This window comes from Anopheles coluzzii, chromosome 2 (genome assembly GCF_943734685.1).
Source record: "Anopheles coluzzii chromosome 2, AcolN3, whole genome shotgun sequence".
Taxonomy (NCBI): Eukaryota; Metazoa; Arthropoda; class Insecta; order Diptera; family Culicidae; genus Anopheles; species Anopheles coluzzii.
This window is the reverse complement of record NC_064670.1, coordinates 86,857,763-86,876,422: the sequence shown is the minus strand read 5'-3', so window position 1 is coordinate 86,876,422 and position 18,660 is coordinate 86,857,763. Positions and strand designations below refer to the sequence as shown.

The 18,660-nt window shown below is 40.8% G+C and overlaps 2 protein-coding genes across 4 annotated transcripts; one reads left to right on the top strand and one right to left on the bottom strand.

Moving 5' to 3' along the window:
- Window positions 1-725: 725 nt before the first annotated feature.
- Window positions 726-13,716, bottom strand: LOC120950751 (E3 SUMO-protein ligase ZBED1-like). 3 transcript variants are annotated; one of them, XM_040369021.2, is made up of 4 exons: window positions 13,610-13,716; window positions 13,037-13,310; window positions 12,868-12,947; window positions 726-1,940 (listed from the first exon to the last, which is right to left on the bottom strand). In XM_040369021.2, the coding sequence occupies exons 1-4, from the start codon at window positions 13,658-13,660 to the stop codon at window positions 792-794; spliced, it is 1,554 nt and encodes a 517-aa protein (XP_040224955.2). In that variant the 5' UTR covers window positions 13,661-13,716; the 3' UTR covers window positions 726-791. The 3 variants fall into 3 exon arrangements, with proteins under 3 accessions (XP_040224955.2, XP_040224956.2, XP_040224954.2); XM_040369022.2 differs by lacking the exon at window positions 726-1,940 and adding an exon at window positions 5,655-6,829; XM_040369020.2 differs by lacking the exon at window positions 726-1,940 and adding an exon at window positions 6,836-10,776.
- A 1,244-nt stretch (window positions 13,717-14,960) lies between these two features.
- On the top strand, window positions 14,961-17,562 carry LOC120951476 (uncharacterized). Its single transcript, XM_040370236.2, has 4 exons — window positions 14,961-15,515; window positions 15,586-16,012; window positions 16,089-16,396; window positions 16,453-17,562. Exons 1-4 carry the CDS (start codon window positions 15,353-15,355, stop codon window positions 17,478-17,480), a joined length of 1,926 nt encoding a protein of 641 aa, XP_040226170.2. The 5' UTR covers window positions 14,961-15,352; the 3' UTR covers window positions 17,481-17,562.
- The last annotated feature ends 1,098 nt before the right edge of the window (window positions 17,563-18,660 follow it).

Sequence of the window (18,660 nt, the reverse complement as noted above, 5' to 3'; positions counted from 1 at the left end):
TCGATTTGCAACAAAGATGATACAGGATCACATAGAGTGTTTGACTGCCAGAAATATGAGATAGAGAGAAACAGACAAGAAAAACTCAATGAAGAAAACTTCATAAAGGCATGGAAAACCAAAAACATTAAAATTTTGAAAATAGTCACAGAATTCATCAAAGACAATAAGATAACGTTCTAAAATAACGTTTTTTTTTCAAATAATCAAATATGAACTACCTTAGTGTTGGATCCCAGTTACCACAGGGATAATGGAACACATAGCAACACTTAGAAAGCATAGCAACCATGCGGTATAAAAGGAGCCGATAGCTCATCACCGCTTTACTCTTAAGTTGACTTTCAAATACAAAACTTTAACTAGAACCTGTGTGCAATAGTCCGAGTAGTTCGGACATATCACTTAGAATCCTACCCGAACTCATAAACGCAACAACTCATAAACAGAGCAACAGTCAGAAAAAACAACACAAGGTTCACAAAAAGGAACACAGAGACAAAAATAACGAATCGATAGAACAAATCAAACGACAAAAAGGAAAAAAGAAAAGAAGGACATATAGCCTCAGTAGCTGGTCCTAAACTAAAGAGGTTCGCAGTAAAACGCAACCACGGACTAGTAGCGGAGGGCCCAGGAAGCTGGACTCCGTATACCGAACCGGGGTATAACCTCAAAAAGAGAAGAAGAAGAAGAAGAAGAAGAAGAATCGGAAACAGATGTAATTACATTATGCAATATATTTTATTCATGTATGTTATTTTGTACAAATTCCTACTTGATAGCAAAGCCTAGCTTAGTTGCGTTCTTTTCACGTGACACGTAGCCTTGCGAATTCCTTGCAAGTTTAGCCGCTGTTTGGATTGCTTCAGCTTTTTAATGAAAAAGTCTTCCACGTCGGACCGCGAAACGCTGGCCCGGCGCGTGCTTCCTATAACTTTAAACAGATGCAGCAAGTTTCGGCGACATCTTAGCGGCACCTTTCTGCTGTTACCCTTACCCCTACCGGTCCAACTGCACTTGTTCACAAACACCTTGTCGAATAGTAGATCGAGCGCTACCAGCATACGGTTGGCGCAGTTCGTTTCCGTGATGAGTGAATTTAGCCAGTTGTACGTTTCCTTAAAATATTCGGCGTCAGCGAGGCGTCTGTCGAATTCGTTCAACTCCTCTGCCTTCTCCATCCGCGTGAAGCTGAATAACTGCACCTCGTCCGAATTGATGTGGGCCGTTCCGTTTTGTTGCGCAGCTGCGTAGTTAGGTTCGCTGGCTTCATCGATCGTGTTTGGCAGATTGAACGGGATAGGTGAATGTGCCGAATCGTCGTCCGAATGCTCGATAAAGCTGGGCTCGCCACCGCCGGTCGGTTGAGATTCTAGCGTGCTCTCAATACTGTGTAGCTTGTTCATTATGTGCCGCTGCAGATTCAAAATTTCACTTACTATCCTTTGCTGCTTCGTCAGGAATGTGTCCATTTTTTGGTCATGCTCTTTCACAAACTTTTCGAAACACGGACAATGTGTACATTCTTCTTTGGAGTGAGGTGGTGGGGAGGAATTTTGCTGTGTATCTTTCTGCACACTTGGCATAGCTGTTTGGGCAGTGGGTTGCATGGTAGCGAAATTTTTTACACGTATTCTGGGATTCAACACATTGCCCGGTTGCGGTGGTGCCGCCACTCGTTTCAGCGCTCGTATCTGCTCGATTGGGACACGTTGCAGTTTTTGCACCTGGTCGGCAGATACAACCACCGGCTTGGACGGTGGTTTCGTTGGATCGTCGTTTAGCATTCGGATGATGTACGTACATTTTGATGGCTCCGTACTTTGAACTCGTGTTGTAGTTGGCTTAACCGTTTTTTGTGTATTCTGCCTTAACAATGGCGAAGAAACACGGAGAGCAGGTGCAAGTTTATTAAGTAGAATGTTGTCGGATGAAGACTGAAATGATAAATAAAAGCAGATTTCAATTAACTAGTTTCAGTAGTTTCCTGTAATAGACCAATGAGATTTTTATTTATTTATTATTTTTTTATTTAATGTCGGAACCTATGTGGAATTCATGTGATCTTCCTAGTTTTTGTTGGCGCGACAAAAGACTTTGACAAAGCGAGTTGAACAAGACTATAGAAAATAATGATCGTGTCCAGAAATCCAAGTTCGTAGCCACATTCCTTTGAGTGGCACCTGTCATATACGTTGAAGATGTACACTAAATATATAACAGAGTCTGAGATTTTTAAATTGAAAAATTGGAATTTAAATAGAAATTTAAAACGGAAATAGGAAACCGCAAACGAAGGCAAGGCGACATCCATTGAAGAGAATTGTAGATCTAGTATTCGTAGAGTTGACAAAATGCAGATCGCAGTAGTCTGTAATAGCATGAATCAATAATTAGTTGTAATAAAACCACCAGCTAGAACGGACGTCTTTAGGTTATGTGTCCAGACAAGCAGAAAGAAGTGGCGGTTGACGGAATCTCGCAATTTTCCCGAACACGACACCTGGAAGTGTTGTGATCTCTAAGTGTATTTGAAAGCCTCGAAGGTATGGGACGCAGCCGTAAAGGATGTTCCAGCAAAGGCTTAGTGAAGTGGCCAAGTTCAAGGAAATGCACGCCAAGGCCAAATCGTCGCTGGTGAGTTTCATCTCCGATCCTACATCTTGGGAAGTATAGAAGAGAAGACCACACCACGGTGAAGGAAATGTGGAACGTTCTCAAAAATACATTGGCCAAGAAGACCACGGGAAGACAGATGATTATACGAACTCAGATCGCTCGTCTTAAGTTGAAGGAAGGGACATCGTTGCGCGCCCATCTTCAACAATTTGAGGATCTGGTTCGGCAGCTTCGAGCAGCTGGATCAAAGCTAGAAGAAAGTGATTTCTGTTCTGTCTGAAGCTTAACCCTTCTGGAGTCCTACGAACCTCTGATGACTGCATTGAAAAAACTTCCCGAATCTCAATTAACTTATGAGTTAATGAAGACCCGGTTGCTAGATGACGATTGTAAGCGCCTACGGCATTTGTGGGAGACAGTCGAAAAAGAAACGGAAGCCAACAGCGGAAGTGAAGCGTACTGACCAGCATCGCCATCTTAGTCACTTCAATGAAGGAGGTATGATCAGCAATCTGGTACGTGAGAACGTTGACAGCGGGGTGCGCATGAAACCGACGAAAAATATCGTGTTTGCTCGTGATATAGAGAAACTGATCGAACCGTTGATATACGACCAAGAGGAGGAAGAAGATATCGATGACGACAGGAAGGAGTATCCTGTTGAACAACACGTCAGAGAGAACTTCTCGACTGAATCGATCGGCTGTCGTGGCTGATCAAGACGCAGACAGACGTGGTATTGAAGGAAACGCATCAGCTGAAGCGTCACGAAGCACCACGTTGTAGGCGAACACTGAAAAGTTCAACATGACCGTGTATATGGTCGATCAGATGACGAAAAAGATAGTCATTTTTTGATTATCAAGAAGCAGTTAGTGTAGGCGATTGATAATCATCAGCTTGATTTTGTTCCGCAGAAGTCAAAATTGAATCCGCAGAGGTCAAATTTGATGTTTTTAGCTAAACTACATTTAATTACTGAGTTTTTTTTTTAATCAAATTTGGTACTTTTAAACATTTTATCACTTAATCATTGATACGATTAGCGCAGAATATCCTGATATTTCTGGCTTTTACGCGGAACAGATTGTTTATCAAAAAAAAAAAAAAAAAAAACACACAATTTATACTTCATTGGACAATTCTTTAAGCAAATTCTATTGATTTGACATTTGTTCTGTTAAATTTAGAAAACTGCGTATCTCCGAATCCGCGTAAGTCGAGAACAGACTGTATATCCCTCAAACGTACTCCAACTGCCATAGCTGTGTACATCATCCCTGACATTGAGTAAGTCTTCGAGCCGTGTACATCCCTGACATTGCGTACAACCCGAAGCCTGAAACACATGATTGTACAGGTCCCCGAGATCGGAAACAGCAAACCCTGCACTTTCAAGCCAAGCAGCGCCGTTTGGAAGAGACAGATGAACAGCTGTTGGAGCAGTTTTCCCAGTCGGGGGACACCCGCTTATTCTACAGGAGATTGAAGAAGGCACGGAGCGGGTTTGCTCCTAAAACCGTAATGTGCTGGGAAGGAATTCTTCTGACAAGTGAGCAGGAGGTCGATAGATGGAAGTGCTACTTCGAAGGACACCTGAATGGAGCAGAGGTAAGAGCGGCTGGCGCAAGTGGCAGAACAAGGCAAACACCACAGCAACAGCACAGCAGTAACAACAGCGACAGCATTGGTACAGACGACAAGTTGTCCCCGCCATCTCTGGATGAAATTGCCAGCGCCATCAAGCAGCTTCAGAGCAATAAGTCTTCTGACAGAGATGGGTTGACGGCTGAACTCTACACGAAGAGGCTTACCGTTGAAATGCATTAGCTGATCGTGCGAATCTGGGAGCAGGAGGAACTACCGGAGGAGTGGAAGCTGAGTGTTATTAACCTTATCTACAAAAAGGGCGACAGTCTAGATTGCTCGTACATTCAAGCCATCACAGTCCTGAATACCGCCTACAAGATCCTGTCCCAGATCCTGTTCTGCAGACTTGCGCCCCTTGCTATAATTTTTTTTGTGCAGCTACCAAGCTGGGTTTGTTGGAGGTAAATCCACTACCGACTAAATTTTCACTCGACAGATTTTGACAGATCATCCAGAAATGCCGAGAGCGCCGGATCCCTACGCACCACCTGTTGGAACATCATGCAGCGATACCACTTCTCTGGGAAGTTGAGCCGACTGTTAGAGGCCTCAATGAATGAGGCTTAGTGCAAAGTAAGAGTATCGAACTTGACATTCAAATCTCACAAGAATCTGATGCAAGATGACGGACTCTTCTGTCTGCTCTTTAACATCGTCCTGGAAGGTTTCATTCGAAGCGCGAGGCTAGACAATGACATATGTAGCACCGGTACATCGACATCATTGGCAGGATAACAGCGAAGGTCTTTCTCCCTCTCTGTCTTTTTGGCCTACTCAGAAAAGAGCATGTCGTCGACACGTGGCCTAGTCAACATTGCTTCTACAGGATGCGCGGTCCCTGGTTGTAGCCTCCGATCCATGTAGACATTCGATCTTCGACAAACCTTTACCTGGTTCAGCCAAAGAGCTTGCTGTGCTCCCCTGCGCCTCATGCAGAACTAACTAAGGGTCGCTGTGGACTACCTTCTTTATGGGTCATGAGTCTAGCAACCTCATAACATGCCCCAGCCATCGTATCCTGCCAACCTTCGCCACCATCAGAATGGTCCTATCACCGTACAGCTCAGCAAGCACCGTGGTTCTTCCTTCTCCTCCAAACTCGATACTCGAACACACCGCCAAAGATAGTCCCGAGGATGTGTCGTTCAAACACGCATAGAGCGTTTGTATCCTCCGCTCAGGACCACTAAGGTGAATCAATATGCAATATACCTCACATATCAACAATGCTGATGTCGTTGTACGAAGTAACGACCGTCCCAAGATAGCAGAACTCTTCTACCACCTCGAGATTGTAGCCGTCAGTTCACTCTGAACTGGGAGGATAAGTACTGTTTCAGCATGTCATTTAACATGTCACATATTCATAGAAGATGCTTATACTTCGAATGTAGATGACCAAGGAAAGCATGTAATTTATATGTGTTTATTACTTTATTTTAAAAGTGCATTATATTTTGTTTCTTATCCTACATAACTATTATACATAACCGTAGCATGTTTCACTCTTTCACTCTTTGTACAGCGTAAAAGTTTGTCTCGTTCGACACTTTGATCGCACCAGCCCTTTCGCTTTCAACCGTTCTTTGGCATGTTTCAGCTTGTTCATGAAAAACGACTGTACCATATCCTTGGTTACCTTGTCCTCATGGGTACTACCAACTGATTGGAAAACTTTCAAGACATTTTGATAAGAAATCATTGCTATTTTTCTGCATTTTTTAGATATGCCCGTCCATGAGCATGTCGTTAAGAATGTCTTGTCGAATATGGCATCGAGCACAGTCAACATTCTATTGTTAGGATCCTCGTCAACAATTTGTATCAGCAGTTCATTCGTCAAGTTTCGAAAGTAGCCTTCATCCTCCAAATCTTTATCCAACTTTTCGAGCCCTTCAAGGCTGGCAACGAGTGGCTGATCGAAAAAGGGAATGGATTCGTCAGCGTTTTTATTCGCCTCGTCAGCGTTTTCATCGTTGAGTAATGTTTTAATTCGTAACTCCATAGCGGCCATACGATTCATAAGAATTTTTTGATTTTTCAACATTTCATTTGTGGTACGTTTTTGCTGCGATCGAATATTGATTAGCAACTTTGTCTGTGCTTTCAGCATCGCTGTCATTGTTTTGCAATTTGAGCAGCGTGCTTTGCGGATCATTTTCGATTCTGATATGCCGATATTGCTCGCTGCTACTCTTGACACAGGGGTTGTTGTTTGTTTGGATGTAGGATCTTCAATGTCACTATTATCATCCTGTAATGTATGTACGATCATTGAATTATTCACAGAAAAACCAGACAACGATTCGTCCGACATAGTGATTAATGAGTCCGCATCTTCAGAAGTTATCCTTTGGTGTTCCTGCTTCGACCGATCTACTTCCTGATAAATACTATGCTTGTGGTTTTGTGTTTGCTCGTTAGCATCTGTGCAATTTAATTGGATTTTCTTTGGATTGCTGGGTACGCTAACCCTGTGATCAGGAACAACGCTAAGCTTTACATGCCCTTTGGCATCGCGTGTTTGTACTATTTTGCAACGTATTATTGATGAGTTCTGTAATAAGATGAAATCGCCGTTAGCGTCTTACGGATTTTCTTTTATTTTGCACGACTAGTTGTCTAAATTAAATTACATTTGAAATCAAGTATTTGCTACTCATATAGTTATAGACGTTGAAATGAGCGACCAACTCCAATTCGTTTAATCCAGCATTAACAAGATTATGATATGCTACCAATAGGAATTAGGTAGGCCAAGACCTACAAAGAGGCCGATGGAAAGGGATAGGCAAAAGGAAAAAAAAATCCCTTAGCAACTCCATCACCGCTAATAGTTGGAACGGTTATACGGCCGCTGTTTCGATCAAGGCCATAATATCACCATGGAGAGACCATCAATCACACCAAGACCAGAGAGTGCTATCACGACTTCAGATGTGACACACCCGGCTCACCCACATCTTTTTATTGCAAAAATCCACTATGCAGTTTTTGTGGCGTTGATATCGCAGTCCGCCACAGCTTAACCGAATGGATGGATGTACTACGGAACGCATCGCCTGCAAATTGGACCATTGAGGAGCATCGACACTATACTCTCACCAGACAACGATTGCCAGCGAAAGCTTTTAAATTTTTAAATTATTACTAACTTTTATAAAGAACTGCACCTAAAACCATATGTAAATAAGACATATTAATTTAACAAAATCAACGGATAGCTTAAAGTAAACCGAGACTAGCCGATATGAGATAATAGCATGCTACAAATGGCTTACAATACAGAATGTTCGATTTTAAGATTAGAATTATTGCATTGAACTAAAAAGGTGAATGAGGCCAATCGACTAAAAGTCACTATAAAAAGCAATAAAAACCATACTAAGACTAGGAAGTTTCAATAGGGTAAATGTACCTATAGTGGTGGTAGTACCAATAGTGGTGGTATTGCACTAAAATGCGGTTCATACGGCAAATCAGAAGTAATTAAGTTATTTAAGTTAGTGTAAAATGTTCTTTAGCCTTTTACAAAAGTTTTAAAAGTTAAATGGGGCCATTCCATTACTTAGTGACCGAAAAATCCATTATTTTGTGAAAAGTGTCGACATTTTTCCAAAATCCTTAGAATTTCATAACGAAACTCATTTTTCTGTTAACGTTCCAAATGACCACATAACCACGCAATTACTAGTTTTTCAACATAATTGTTATGAAATGTTATTGTTTTACTAAAATTATTTGCCTTTTGACCATATTTATGCATTTTTAAGTGTTTTTTTACCATAGTGCCATTATAGGTACACAACACAGGCATGTTCCTATAGTGGTTATAGTTATAAAATCAATGAAAACAGGTCGTTTTAGATTTTTTCGAGGATATTTTTGACATGTCGTATTGTTTTCACTAAAATAATCAACAGAAATGAGTTTTATGTAGGTAATTTACCAAAAACAGGCCAAAATTCGCTTATATGGCTGAATGAAAAATTGACTTCAAATCAAGCACACTCTTCCGGGTGTAGGTTGACGACAGGTGTGATGCAGTACTTTTGTCAATAGTTTCATTGATCAAATTTATACATTTTTTTACGATCAAATTACGCAAGAAACCTATATTATGGCAGTAATCTGTGCTATTCATACGCAAACAGCTTCAAAACTAAGTTTCATTGATATTATACCCCGTTTTTGATGCATCTTTGTTTACCACCACTATAGGAACACAATACGACGACTATAGGAACCATACCACCATTATAGGTACAACGAAGCAGTCACAAAAATATGTATTTTTTCGTAAATTTGATGTATTTCATGATAAAAATAGTTGTGATTGCGTAGATAAAACATATTCCAATTGGTATGTGTTAAAATATTCAGAAATTGTCCTTCCTGACACTTTAAATCCATTAAAACACATCGGTACCACTACAAATTGTACCACTATTGGTACATTTACCCTACCACCAATCATTTCGTTGCTCGGAAATTCCATCGTAGAATGATTATTTAATACAGGAACTTTACGGATGTTTGCGATTTTATCAAAACTCTACATTGTGCATCTAACGCAGGAGTTAGTTTCAGTTATCGTCATAATTATTTTATACTTAGCAATAAGTACATTTCAAATTCTTACGTCAAATTCAAATCTTAAATAATAACATAGACTATTCATAAGTCTTCCAACTTTGCGTTGTCATAGTTTTGCTGAATGAACAAAAACTCGTGCACATTTTTGACGCCCAATTTGCAGCGTTTTTCTCTGTACAATCGGCCTGCTTTGGTATACATTCGATCGCAGGGTACTGCTGTCGCTGCAATACAGAATCGCTTCTGCACGAGATCGTACAACTTGGGGTAGTTATTTTTTTCCTTGTGCCACCACATCAATGGATCCTGATCCAACGCTAGTATATCTGCTTTAAGATATCGATCTAGTTCTGCTTTGGCAGCTGCTTTCGGACTGTTCAATGCTTCAGCTTGCGGTAAGCTACTTACAAAGCTGAAGAAGATTGAATTTGTTGGCACTGAGCTCTGTTGCTGAACCTTTGGCGAGGGAAGCTCATAGTACATGTACATGGGCGAAATGGCTTTGATGATCGCTTCGGAAGCTGACTGAAAGTTTTCCTTTTCCCTATCCAGACCCTGTTGCTTTATTCTTGGATCTAAAATCATGGCCTGCAACACATGCTGGTCATTTTTCAACGGCTCTAATCCAGCGGCAATTCCGCTGATCAATCGCGAAACCATATCCTGCATATCTGGCTTTAAGTTTTTCGTATCTCTTTGAAACTCGATCACTTTTTGCTGCAGTAACCTTACAATCAGTCCCATTTTGGAAAGCGTAACTAAGCTATCGGACGATACATGTTTGACGGCTTCATCAAAATAGCCTAGAACCTGTACGGAGTGTTCAACGGTACTCCAGTCGTTAGGCTGCATGTTGGTAGTTACAACCTGCAACGAGTTCATGCATACAAGGACAGGAATTTTGTTTTGCCAAAATCGATATAACATATCATATGTTGAATTCCAATCGTTCGCATTGTAGCACTTCAGTTTCGTATCCTTCAGATTCAAACTATCTTGCATTTCTAGCAGAGTTTTTGTTGCAACGTCACTTTGTCTGATATCTAGAATGATTTGTTTTACTTTTTCATACGTTTGCATTATGCTATCGGTAATGGCGTTTTGCACTACTGTATCGAGACCGTGTGCGAAACAATAATAATGCTGAAGACCTAGCTTCAAGCATGCAGATTTCATGTCGCTCACATGGTTACTTGTCAGACTGACGACTTTGCCTCTCAGGGCGAATTTATTGATTACTTTTTTAATCCATTCTACTATATCCTCATCAGCAGTAGACTCCTTAAACGCTAAGCATTCTAAGAGATGTGACGTCGGCTTACATCCTTCTTGTAAAAAGTGCGCAGTTATAGCCTTCAAATTCGTATTGTTTGAGTTTGTCCATCCTTCTATCGTTAGCGAGATTGTTTCCGCCTTGTTTAATTTGAACAGAACGCTTTCAACAGTTTCGTTGTAAACCCGGGGAAGCAACTCATTGGTAAGATATTTCGTTGACGGCATTTTGTACTGCTGGTTTAGCTTACTAACGAAAACCCGGAAATAATTTCCTTCGATCATGGTAAAAGGATTGCAGTCTTTAATTAACGCAAGCATCAACAGCCGGTCCAAGTTGTTTGAGTTAAACGTGGATTGCGGTCCAGCAATATCAGCATGTGACGATTGACCATTCTGGTCCGAAGTGACAACAGATACATTCGTAGGTGTTGGTGATCTTGGTGATGTTGCATCCTCGCCGGTTGCAATGGGGAATTTAATTCCTGCATGAAACGATCTCATATGGCGCGCTAGGTTCCACGTTGAGCCCCGATTCATTTTTATCATCTTTCCACAGTACCGACAAATTCCTCCTCCGGCAGTTTGTTCAAAATGCATCCATGTTACTTGTTTCAAGTACTGCTTTCTATGTGTCTAAATTGTAATTAAATTGAAAGCAAAAATCCTCAACAATTAGAGTATGCACAGAATCGTCAAGAAAAAGGAAGAATAGTTTGTATGATGCTCATTTGAGAGATGTAACTCACTTTTGCAATGTTTAAATCATTAAGAAAGTTATGCAGAATTTCTTCTATCTGTTCAATGGGAAACTTGGACTCAGATGAATCGTCTCAACGCATACATATAAGAATGGTGACTGGATAGTATTGCCTGATGCAAGCAATTGAACTATTATAAAGGGGATAACTTGCATTGATCGTCAGTCGTTGATCAGATCGTAATAAAGGAACCTTGTTTTGGGACAAAATAATTCTGGTGTCAACGATCGCTCGCCCCTTCACTTTTACATACATATTCGTGTGTTGGAATATTAGGTCTGCTTTAACCACTAAGTGTTTTTACTATCAGTTTACAACCACTAACTCATTATTGTGTCTGTATCAGCCTGCGTATGGAACGTTCGGTCCATACGGGGGCATGAACGTACGACTAGTTGACTGAAGTAAAAGACAGGCCCGCAATCTATTGGCAGTGACAAAAGATTTAACTATGGTGGCATGCTAACCTCTCACGCATAAATGAAATTTCACATGTCCTTGCAAGCCTATTGCTTTAAATCATTTGAGAATCTTCCAAAAATTGATGCGTTATTGATTGGAAATCATGCAGCCTGTGATTGACCTTTTGTGCAAAGACGCAGAATACAGAACCTGATTATATAAATGTATGTATAAAAAAGTAGTCATAGTAATAGCAATAAGTTTGGCTTAAAGAGATTTGAAGTCTCGCCATTACATTCATCTCTTCAAATGTAATCATACTTATAATAAATAATCAGTTTCCAAACGTATGCATAAATACAATAAAGGCATATAATTCACGTAGAGACTCTTTGATAACAAAAAAAGGCTTAGGATAATCAACAAAACTTTAAAATTAGTCCTCGTAAATTAAATGATAAGTTTTTTAATCATTTTTTAAATATGACTGTTAATAATGTTTGTGGCTGTGAATCGTGGCTGCTAGAACTCTGCAGTAACTCAAGAGGAAATAAATTTCGTATACAGTAGATCTCTCTTCATGACGATATCACTCTACAATACAAACGAGCAAAATTTCGCATATAATGTTAATTGCGTTCTTCATCATGAACGGTAATGTTGGACAGAGAAGCTTAATATGTATGAGTCTTCATCTTCTTCTTTTTGGCGTCAAGTCCTACGCGGACATGCTGGCCTACACAGGCTCTAGAGACTTTTTTTGTACCACCACCACCAGAGGATAGTCTAGTCCTTTCTTCGGGGGGACGATTCATATAAGCCTTGAACCTATATGACGGGCATATTATTGAGTCGTACGAGTTGATGACTGCACCACAGAACCGCCCCTTGGAATCAGTACTATCAGTCAAAAGGATCATTTTTATGTTTGGATCTCGTACAAAAAGGTAAAATAATTGATATTTGAATTCGATTTTTTGCATAGTCGTATTCATAGCTCCAAGATAATCTAGCATGGTTTTTGTCCATTAAAGGACTTTCCATACAATTTTTATCGAAAATACCTTTCCGCATAACGGTTTTCGTATAACGAGTGAGTCACTGGAAAGAATTGAACTCGTTATGCGAGTCTACAGTATGTGTAAATATAGTTAACTTTAAGATAGACTGGAAATCCAGCAATTATGTACCATTCTTTACGAATTGTTCCCATAATGAATACATCTAAATGCTCTACAAATACCCCTTATAACGCAAAATTTCGCACAACGAACACCGATCAACCGATGCGATGATTTGGATTACTCGTAAAAGATTTAGGATCCATTCACATTGTAATTGAATGTAATGGAAATGTAGCTCTAAGCGTAATGGTATGTAAATTGAAACGTAAACATTTCCATGCTCAAACCCTAGACAAAAAGACTGCAATCGACCAAAATGGTTTAAAGACAGATAAATGAAAAATGCATTTTGTGCCAAGAAATACTACGACATATTTGCAGATATTACCTCTACTAATTAAAGATACGAAATAATGAAAGATTTTAGTTTAACAACTTACAGAATTTGGCAGCCTTTTCGTTGCACTGCTTGAGTCCTCTTCTGATTCTTCGTCGTCACAGTTTTTTCTCTTTGCAGTACCTGGAAGTCGAGGAAATTTGTAGGGATATTACGGTTTTCCTAATCGTATTTCAAAACGTTAACTACACAAAGACCTAATTGTAACTCACTCGAACCAGCAGCCTCAACGGCTTCAGCATTTAAATCACTCTCCTCTGCAGTTGGGTGTTCAGTCTTGACGTCTTGCCCAAACGCATCGAGAAAGGCATTCGGAAACGTAATGCTGGTCTCGCCGATTTCCATTTCATCCAAAAATGGATCTCTAGCACCACTGCTTACGAAACCCTCCTGATGTGTGCTTTCTGTTGCAGCCTGTCTTGTGTGATCGAGGGAAATGTCGTCATCGATAGGTTCTTCTTTGAGTTCTGGCATCTCGGCGGAAACCTGTTAGAAAAGTAAAAAAAAAAAAGAAAAAATATTATTTTTATGTTTTTAATATAAAATTAAATGGAATAATTCCTGAGGAAAACACATTGGAGGTAGTGTAGTTACACTTCCACGGTGTTTCCTATCTTTCTACTAGCGCCACTCAAATAATAAACTTCTTCGTTCGACTGCACCGAAATGGCAGCTGAAAAATCATATTCATGACTAAACAAATTACAACAGAGCTCTGTTTTCCTCTAAATACAATTTCCATCAACGAGTTTGAGCTGGCTAAAGAATGGTTATTCGAATCTTACCGCAGGAGGTGCCGCCGATCTGGTGCTACGCTTGGTTTGTGAATTCTCCATGATTGTAGGTACGGAAACAAGATGCCCAACACAGCGTCGATGGACTGGCACCACGGAATTTGGATCTGATTTGCTGAACAATGGATTGTTCTGTTACAAATGTAACCATCCAATTCCACGGCGGATCAATACGCTTACGAATCAATCGTAATTCGCGTTAGTTTGGTACAATTTACCCGAGTGCCCAATGGCTTTACACACGCTGAAACACGGATAGTTTGCAGATTGACAGTTGAACCTTGATTGTTGATGTCGTTCTTGCTGAAGCCGTGATTACACGGAACCAAAAGGCCTTTAGCTGCACCAGCAATGCTGTCAAATTGAAAAGTAGGTTTTAAAATCGGGTACAGTCTGTTCCCGAGTTACACGGTTCTCGACTTACGCGGATTCGGAGATACGCGGTTTTCTAAATTTGACAGATTAAAAGTCAAATTAGTACAATTTGCTTCAAGTTCGGTATAAATTGCATTTTTCCTAAAGGCCGGGCTACATTGATCGTACTCTCTGGTGTAATTTTGATTTTCACTAGCGCATCTGGCGGCGGCTGACCGAAGCATTTTTCCAAACAATTTGGAGCCGCTTCAGAAAATATGTTATTTTTCCATGTTTTTTACCTTAACTGGACTGGAAAAGCTTTGTAATTGATAGATGAATATGTTTTGCAAGTATTTCAGCCGTTTTCGCATCAAAAAACGGTGAAAAAACTAATTAACTTTGAGATCCAACACGACCATTCCCCCGACGACCAAAAAAAGCTTCCACCAGCCGCCGCCAGATGCGCTAGTGAAAATCGAAATTACACTTGCGAGTACGATCAATGTAGCCCGGCCTTAACAATTTGAAACCGCTTAAAAGCCAGAAATATTAAGGCCGGGCTACATTGATCGTACTCCTTAGTGTAATTTTTGTGAACGCGTACGCCATCTAGCGGCGGCGGGTTGAAGCTAGATGCTGGCATAATTTATCTGTCAAAAAACGTTTTGGGTCGAGGAGGCTATAATTTTACCCAATGATGGATAGAGATTGGAAGATGGGGAAAAATGTGGCCCAGCGCTTTGTATGAATGACGATTTGTCCAACAACAACAATTAACGGCCTACTTTGTTGCAATTTATGGACGTTTATCAACATTTCCTACGGCAAACAGGTAGCCTGGTCGAAACATGATGAGACACCAAGTATGAATAATTTTGGCACTTAAATTATACCCACATCTAGCTTGCGCTGGTCGCCGCCAGATGCGCTAGTGAAAATCAAAATTACGCTTGCGAGTACGATCAATGTAGCCCGGCCTTTAGAATTTTCTGCACGAATCATATCAAATAAATGATAAAGTGTATAAAAGTACTAAATTAAATCAAAAACTCCGAGTAATCAATAGTATTTTAGTAAAAAACGTGAAATTCGACTTACGCGGATATTCGAGTTACGAGGATTCGTCGGGAACGCAGAAACCGCGTAACTCGGGAACAGACTGTCAGCAAAGATCTACAGGTGCCGCTACAGCTCATGTGTATTGCGATCATTCTATCTCTTTTGCTCTTTGGGGGTAGTAGAAAAAGCAATAATAAGACGACATCACAATAATAAGACAAGCATAAACATTGGTAGCGTCTCGTCCTGGTTAACGGGGAACGGTTTGATTGAATTACCGATTTTCGGTGGCGAAAAGCAACGCAATCGCTTCAAAACATGAGTGACATGCATCGTAAGCTTGACGCGTTGAGCGGTAAAAATCGAGCACTTCAGAGAGTCCGCAAATCCGGTATCCTTTATCGGGGAGCGGCGCGTTTGCTGTTGGCAGACAGGATGCCACAAGAAACTGTAAATGTGGTGCCTGCATCGGAGCTGCAAGGTATGTATACGAAAATATTTCATCGCGCTGTTGGAGTATAGCTGTTTACAAAACGTGCATTATGTTACAGTATCGTCTTCCTCGCCGCAGTCTTCCAATGCAGTCCAAAATCAAAACGAAAGTCCTTCTTCGTCAGATCTGGATATTCTGTTCCAGGATACACAGGATTACGAAATGGATTTAGGAGACTCCGATAATTCTGCGCTTCTAGATGAGAGCGATGAAGAGATGTCTTCCGATACCGACGAAGACGACGAACCCGATTTCGCTCGGATGTCGAACGAGGATTGTGTGCGTTATTGGGCACTGGCGGGAAATGAATCGAACGCTTCAATCAAGATGATTCTGCGAATATTGCGCGCCAAAACAAATTTTAATTTACCAACAGACCCAAGAAAGATCCTACGCACTCAACGACACCCGATGAGGATCCACCAGCTGGGAAATGGAAAACTTTGGTACCACGGAATACGTCGCTGCTTGACGGTTGAGTTGCGGTAAGTTTTGTTTTAAATCCAAGTACCAAGAATATGAATCATTTGAAATCACAGGTAATTGTTTGTTTTTTTTCAGAAAACATAAAACGTGTCCACAACCTCTTCTGTTCGATTTAAGCATTAATCGTCTTCCTCTGCGCAATCGGTCAAAAAGGCAGTTTTGGTCTATTTTACTAAAGATCGTAGATCAACCGAACTGGCCGGCGATGGTTGTTGCCATCTATTCGGGCACAGTAACGCCTGTCAGTAGTGAAGCTTTCCTTCGGCCGATGGTCGATGAAATAAAAGAACTATACGTGGCAAAGCTGGTTATAGACAGAACAAGATTTGTAGTGAGCTTACGAGCCATTATTGCGGACATGCCTGCACGAGCGTTTATAGAAGGTAGTATTTAGATAAACCTTTCAAAACGTAAAATTTACACCTCTTTTTATTTGCAGCTGTAGACAGCCAAGCCGGAACAAGCCCCCTCATCGACATACCAAACTTTGACTTGTACAAGGACGTCATAACGGTAGATGGTCTTTATCAGGTCGATACTGGCGTAACTATAGAATTGTTCGACATTTGGTTCAGGGATGTAGTTGGTAAAGAGGAAGCGTGGATTTTACCTGCAGAAATCCTAAACAGACTTGAACAGCAAAAGTTTCCAGTTGAAACCAAACAAAAGCTACGATCTTTCGAGGATTTATCATTGTGGAAGAGCACTGATTGGCAGACCTTTCTTCTTTACGCATCTCCCGTAGTATTGAAAGGATTGCTGACGGAGGAGAAATACAAACATTTTATGCTGTATTTCTGCGCCATTACAATGCTCTCATCCAAACAGCATAAACATCTGTGGGAAAAGGCGAACCAAAAGCTGAGACAGTTTGTAGGTACATTTGCCAACATCTACGGTACAAATGCAGTAACATCCAATGTGCACAGTCTCACAAATCTATACAAACAAGCCGTACGCTTTGGCTGCATAGGCGATTACTCTTCGTACTCTTTTGTGCAGAAATTAGGCTTTTTGAACAATTATCTACAATCGGCAAACTATCGGGGTTTGGAGCAAGCAGGGCGTAGAATACAAGAATTTGAAAGCTTGAATGTCAACTATAAACGCCAACCTTTCTCAGAGCCAGTCTGTAGGTGGAAACGCCAAACGGTTACCTTGCATGTGCGGCAAGGATTTATGCTGCGTAACGATAACGTTAATGATTGGTTAATCACTCAAGAAAATGAGGTGTTTAAATTTGTATCCGCCAGAAACTGTAATGGACAAGTGAAGATAAGAGGCAAATTGTTTTCACATATTTACGAGGTGTTTGATTCATCTAGTGAAATTTTGATTTTTTCTGCTAAAATGAGCGAACTTTCCAGCGAAGAATATGAACTAAAATGCTCGGATGTAAAGTGTAAGCTAGTGAAAGTGATTGATGATATTGAAGAGCAAAACTTTGTTTTTTTTCCCGTTACTTAGTACTTTATTATAAACACTTTTGCATTATGTTTCTGTTCTGAAATCGACGTGTTGAAATAAATGTACTGTAACCAAATGCCAATGCTTTTCTTTCCTTTCAAATAGTTCGGACAAGTTGCATGCATTTAGAAAATTGCAATTATGCTCTTGATTTTCGACCGATATTGTTTGGTGACTTAGTTAGTGGGTATACGTACTTAACTAATTATTTAGTATGATAAAAAATATTATTACTTCATCAAGAACCGGATGAGGAACATAGCATGTGTTGGTAACGCATGTTTATTAATACTTAGGCTTTTTTTTGGTTTGCAGATGACTTATTATTTTTTAATTCGTTCATTAGAAATCAATCCTTTTAAGTTTGTTTATTAAAAACTGCTGTGCCTGCTACAGTTTCAGTTAATCAAAACTGGGTCAATGTGTGAAAATGGGCTTCACTGTGCTATTATTGCCAACAGCTGGACCATACACTGTATTACCGTCCACTATAGCTTCTCTAGCTCTATGAAATCCGTCAGAAGGGATAGGTTCAAACTAGTGATGGGTAAATTCAACAAAAATCCGGAATCGCTTCCGAATGACTCCGCCAAAATTGGAAGCGGTTCCGGAAGGTAGGTGCAAAACTCCGACCTCGGAGCCGTCTGGAGCCGTTCGGAGCCGTTCGGAGCCGTCCGGAGCCGTCCGGAGCCGCTAGTCGGCAGCCGGAGCCGTTCGGAACCGTCGGACCAGTCGGAGCCGTCCGGAGCCGGCGGAGCCGTCGGAGCCGTTAGAGCCGTTGGAGCCGTTGGAGCCGTTGGAGCCGTTGGAGCCGTCGGAGCCGTCCGGAGCCGTCCGGAGCCGTCCGGAACCGGCGGAGCCGTCCGGAACCGGCGGAGCCGTCGGAGCCGTTGGAGCCGTTGGAGCCGTCCGGAGCCGTCGGAGCCGTCGGAGTAGTTGTAATAGTCGGAAGCATTCTGAAGCGCATTAATTTCCCGATATTAGTGATAATTTTATTGTAAAAAACAGCTTACGAGTAAAAAAGAGTCTTCTTCATTTATTGATATGCAGTTTTTTTGTGTGTTTTTTTTTTCAAAAATAAAGCCAAAAATAATTGTTTGCTCCGTATATATATAGGAAAAAAATGAATCAAATTAGGAGGTCAAGGAGCAATAGAACTATGACGGGAGGTGGGTTTGAT